The sequence below is a fragment of the Miscanthus floridulus genome, chromosome 9 (genome assembly GCF_019320115.1).
Source record: "Miscanthus floridulus cultivar M001 chromosome 9, ASM1932011v1, whole genome shotgun sequence".
NCBI classification, from domain to species: domain Eukaryota; kingdom Viridiplantae; phylum Streptophyta; class Magnoliopsida; order Poales; family Poaceae; genus Miscanthus; species Miscanthus floridulus.
The window spans coordinates 20570889-20576070 of record NC_089588.1 but is presented as its reverse complement, the minus strand read 5'-3'; the positions used below and the strand labels follow the sequence as shown (position 1 = coordinate 20576070).

Genomic DNA, 5182 nt, shown 5'->3' with positions numbered 1-5182 from the left:
AACTTCTAAAATGCATAGTAATTCGTAGAAAAATCATAAAATGGAAAATGAAAATGTTTTGAAATCTTTGTTAGTAGATCTATGCAGTAGAAGCATAATGTGGCATGTGTTAGTACAAAGTTTGCTTTGTAGAATTATATTTATGATATTTAGGGTTTTCTATGGTTAAATTCATATCTGTAGTTTCTGTGCTCCACATATTATGAAAAATTTATGGTGTGCTACTCATGTGATTCATGTGCTGTGGTAAAAATTTCAGATTTATTTGTACATGTATGACTGAGTTATTGATTGTGCTTGTTAAATGGTTTATCTCTATCTCTACAATAAAAAATACGGAGAGGTGCCCGGTTGTGGTGAAGCCGCAGCGCCATCACACCTCCGTAACTCCTATTTGCGCCGACATGTGGGCCAGGCGCCCAGGAGCACGTCGCCCGCCTCGCCCTCCCCAATCCCCATCCGCATCCTTTGCCGCCCACCTCGTCTCGTGCTTGGGGACGCCGCCGCACCACCTGGACGCCATGCCGCCCGGCCACCTCCCCTCCCCGTCTCGGCCGAGCGCCCCCTGCTCCGCGTCGCTGCGCCACCTGGCAACCGCCCTCGCCTCCCTCTCTTCCCTGTCTGCGGAGGCCGCCGAGCAGGGCAGCGGCGCAGGCGTGGAGCGCACAGGCCAGATCCCGCATCCGAGCTCTGGTCGTCCGGCGGGCAGGCGGGCACCGGGGAGGCGTCACCGCGTTGCAAGCCGCAGCGCGCAGCCGGCAGCCGAGCCCGGCCACAGGCACTAAACAGCGGGCAAGCCGTTCGTGGGGATGCCCCTTTGTCCCTCTGTGCCTGGTGGAGTCGTGTACTCGTGGACGGTAGACCATGAGGTGTTTGACGAAATGCGTCACTGGTGAGGATTTCATGTGCATCTATTTCTATTTTAGCAGACGGGTCCTCTTCATATTGATCTAGCATGCCTTCATACACGTGGTAAATGAAAAGGATAAATGAGATATTTTATTTACTTCTTATAATCTATTTCCGGTCAAGCTGCATTGTGACTATGCAACTAAATCTTTCTCCATATATGACATATAAGAAATATTAGCCATTCTGCATATCAAACAGACTGAGAAATGCAGTCAAAGACCTCAAGATATGCCACTTTACTCTCGGGATAGTCTATTTTGATCTATTGTCATTGTCCTTTTCTTATTTTAAGGCCCCGTTTGGCCGGGCTCCGGCGGCTCTGGCTCCCGCCTGTCGGCTCTTGGGCGGCCGACACCTGGCTACTGTTCGCCAGAGACGTTTTTCTCTCTCCTCCTTTCCTCTCTCACTGACACCACCGGAGCCGGAGAAGCTCGTTTTTCTGGCTCCGCGGCTCCGGCTCCTATGGGCACCTATCGGCCCGTGGGCGGCCGACACCCAGCTACAGTGCAGGAGCCGGAGCCCACAGGAGCCCGGCCAAACGGGGCCTACTGGACTCCACAACTGACTGAGCTTTCCAGGAATGAACTGGAGGAACCTAACTGTAGCTTGGACTGGCCACTTGGGACCTTTACCATCTGAGTGACATAATAGAGCACACATGGGCCATAAGATCAACTGTACGGTGGTTACGTAGGTGATGACAAAAATTGGGCAACCTAAGGCAGCAACTAGCTTCGGTCAAAAAAAAGGCACTTCCCTGCTAAAAACAGGTGTGTTCGTACTTCAGTGTTCACATTCAAATGCATTGATTAGAAGATGTTTCTGTACGAAATTACTTCCATCTTCATTTTCTTGTATCTTGTATATTCAAAGACTTCAAAAAATGAAGAGCCGTGTCACATGGATTGTATGTATTACTTAACATGTTGGCTGTTTCCATGGAAAGCTTTTTTTTTTCTTTGAAATTTGCATACTGATGCTTACTTTGTGATAATTTGTAAGTTAAACTTCCTCAATTCAACGTAATACTGACCATTTAATGATAGCAAATTTGGTTAACCTTTTTGTCCACTGGCTTTCTGGTATTTGATTAAAGTCTGTTTAGTTTAGCAGTTCAATCCCTGCCTCTGAGAATTCCATTTCTTACATTGGAATCTTGCAGCTTACATGCACATACTACTTATGTTTTTCTTACACTGGATTTCTTTATTTCCCACTGTATGTAATTTCAACACTTGGGATAATATTCTGAGTGACAGACTTTGTTTGCATCTTGCACGTGTTAAGCCAAGATGAGACACCCTCCTTTTGCAGTTTGGTGTTTGGTACTATAAAGTTTCCATTATGATGCTAATGGCTTATTTATCTTACATGCTAGCTAAAGTGAGCACCCTGTACTATCAATCCCTGTAGATATATTTCTGTATTGCTTTCTCTCAGATATGTGCTATGCTGATATCTGTATATATGCACCTCATGGCTGACTTACCAAAGAGTGGCTGTAAAAGCAAGAATGGATGGATATGCTATATCATAGGAATACAACCTAAGCAGCATTGGTTGGCAAACAAAGAAGCAAAAGCACGGATGCGAAGGACCTTAATCTGTCAAGGAGGTGAGGAGATGATGTACCATGTATGATTAGTGGACGGCCAGACAAAAGAAATTTCGATGATGTGGCTTGATGTGAGAGTAGAGAATTAACCATTAATGACTTTTAATGTGTACAATCTATATAGGTCATATAGATTTTGTCATTATGAACCACGCTCTTAACATCGTTTTTTTGTAATGGTACAACATATGTCAAACTTCAATGCTAATGGTTATAATTTTTTTTTCCGTTGCAACGCACGTGCATTAACCTAGTAAATAATAGAAGTGTGTAAAAATAGAAAATGTTGTTCCACTATTGATGACCAAAAACTGCCTCACTGCCTATTGACGACGCCTTGTTTGAGGAAGATGTCAATGCATGGGAGGCGAGGACGTTGGCACTCATTCCTCAAATGCTCTTGTGGTCTGTCTTCAAGAAACCAAAATTGCTATTATGAATCAGAGAATTTTCCTCTCAGCCTTAATAAAAAAAGCCGGTGTAATGATGTAAGCGATGTAATACGTTCCTTAAATGCTCCTGTGGTCTGTCTTCAAGAAACCAAAATTGCTATTATGAATCACAGAATTTTCCTCTCAGTTTTTGGCACTTCTTATGACAAGTATGTGGAACTGCCAGCTGATGGTACGAGGGGAGGGATCTTGATTGCCTGGAAAAGCAATATCTGTCAGATCCTAGCTTCCAGAGTGGATAATTATTCTATCTCAGTTCAATTTGAGGAACAAGAAGGTCGCAATTGGTGGTTTACAGGAGTCTATGGTCCTCAAGTTGATGTTGATAAGATAGCATTCTTGCAAGAGCTTCGTGATGCGCGAGCTTTATGTTCTAGCCCATGGCTGATAGTGGGGGACTTCAACTTAATATACCAAGCTTTTGATATAAACAATACCAATTTGGATCGAGCAATGATGGGTCGGTTCAAGCGCTTCCTAGGTGATGTTGAGGCTAAAGAAATTCCTCTGTTAGGAAGGAAATACACATGGTCTAATGAAAGATCTTCTCCCACCCTCGTGAGGCTTGATAGAGCTTTCTGTTGTGTTGATTGGGAGGATATCTTCCCTGATGCCGTCCTGCAGAGCAGCGCCTTGGTTGTGTCTGATCATTGCCCACTGGTTTTGGGTTTGAAGGTTAGTACAAGAGGCAAACATAGATTCCATTTTTAGAGTTTTGGACTAAAATGTCCGGTTTTACAGAAGCAGTTCAGCAGAATTGGAATACTCCAGTATCTTCATCCTGCGCAGTTGAACAGCTCTTCCTCAAACTTCAGAGACTTAGCCGGGACCTTCAGAAATGGGGCCAACGGAAAATTGGTAATGTCAAGCTTCAGCTAGGGACAGCCAAGGAAATTCTGCATCATCTTGAGATTGCTAGGGATTCCAGAGATCTTTCTCCAAGTGAGGAATGGCTGAGGAAGAAACTTAAGCTTCATTGTTTGGGATTGGCTTCTCTTGAACGTACTATTGCTCACCTCTGTTCTAGAGTTCTGTACTTGAAGGAAGGTGATGCTAACACGTCCTTTTCCCACCAGCAAGCCCGTTACAGGAAGAAGAAAAACTTCATTGCAAAGTTGGAAGTGGGTGATCAAACAGTAGTTGACCAAAAAGATAAACAGGAAGCAGTCCTGCAGTTTTATGAGAATTTGTTGGGCACGGCTGAGGAGAGGGAATATACCATTGACTTTGCATAAATTGGGATTTAGCAGCATGATCTCTCTTCGTTGGAGAGCCCTTTCACAGGGGAAGAAGTATGGGCTACAATAAAGGAGATGCCATTGGACAAAGCCCCAGGACCCGATGGATACACAGGCAGATTTTATAAATCTTGCTGGGGTATTATCAAAGACGACATCATGTCGGCTTTATCGGCTATACATCGAGGTCATGTGGCTCGTTTCAGGCTGCTCAACACAGCTTTCATCTCCCTTTTACCAAAATAGCAGGACGCCAACTCGGTCAAGGATTTCAGGCCCATAAGTTTAATTCACAGTTTTGCCAAGCTGGTGACAAAAATCATGGCCAATAGACTGGTTCCTCTCTAGCCAATCCTGGTCCCTCCCAATCAGAGCGCTTTCATTAGAGGAAGGAACATACATATGATAACTTTCTTTTTGTACAACAGATGGTCAAGGCTTTGCATGGGGAAAAAGAAGCGCATGTTCTCCTAAAGTTGGATATCTCAAAAGCCTTTGACTCTGTCTCTTGGCCTTTTCTGTTGGAGGTTCTTCACCATCCGGGCTTTGGACAGGGGTGGTGTAATCTTATATGCTTGGTGTTGTCTACTTCGTCTACTGAGGTATTGGTCAATGGTGAGCCGGGGTCTGATTTTTTCCACCATCATGGTCTTAGGCAGGGTGATCCTCTCTCACCCATGCTATTCATCTTGGTAATGGATGTTCTCAATTCCTTAATAAAATATGCCACCAGACACCACCTTCTGCAACCCCTCGCGGTTCAACAGACCATTCATAGGGCCTCTTTCTATGCGGATGATGCTGTTATCTTCCTTCAACCATGTGTGGATGATCTCATAACAATGAAACAGATTTTGGATATTTTTGGTCAGGCCTCTGGACTCCATACAAACTTCTCCAAGAGTTCGGTTTTCCCAATTCAGTGCTCACAGGAAGAGGTATAGCAAATTTCGGAGCACCTGGCA

General features: G+C 44.5%; 1 protein-coding gene and 1 long non-coding RNA gene across 2 annotated transcripts; both read left to right on the top strand.

Moving 5' to 3' along the window:
* Window positions 1-398: 398 nt before the first annotated feature.
* LOC136481518 (uncharacterized) lies at window positions 399-2762 on the top strand. Its single transcript, XR_010764740.1, has 3 exons — window positions 399-892; window positions 1491-1682; window positions 2407-2762. It is a non-coding gene; the product is annotated as an uncharacterized lncRNA (long non-coding RNA).
* A 673-nt stretch (window positions 2763-3435) lies between these two features.
* On the top strand, window positions 3436-4214 carry LOC136479399 (uncharacterized). Its single transcript, XM_066477276.1, has 2 exons — window positions 3436-3654; window positions 3795-4214. Exons 1-2 carry the CDS (start codon window positions 3436-3438, stop codon window positions 4212-4214), a joined length of 639 nt encoding a protein of 212 aa, XP_066333373.1.
* Window positions 4215-5182: the final 968 nt, after the last annotated feature.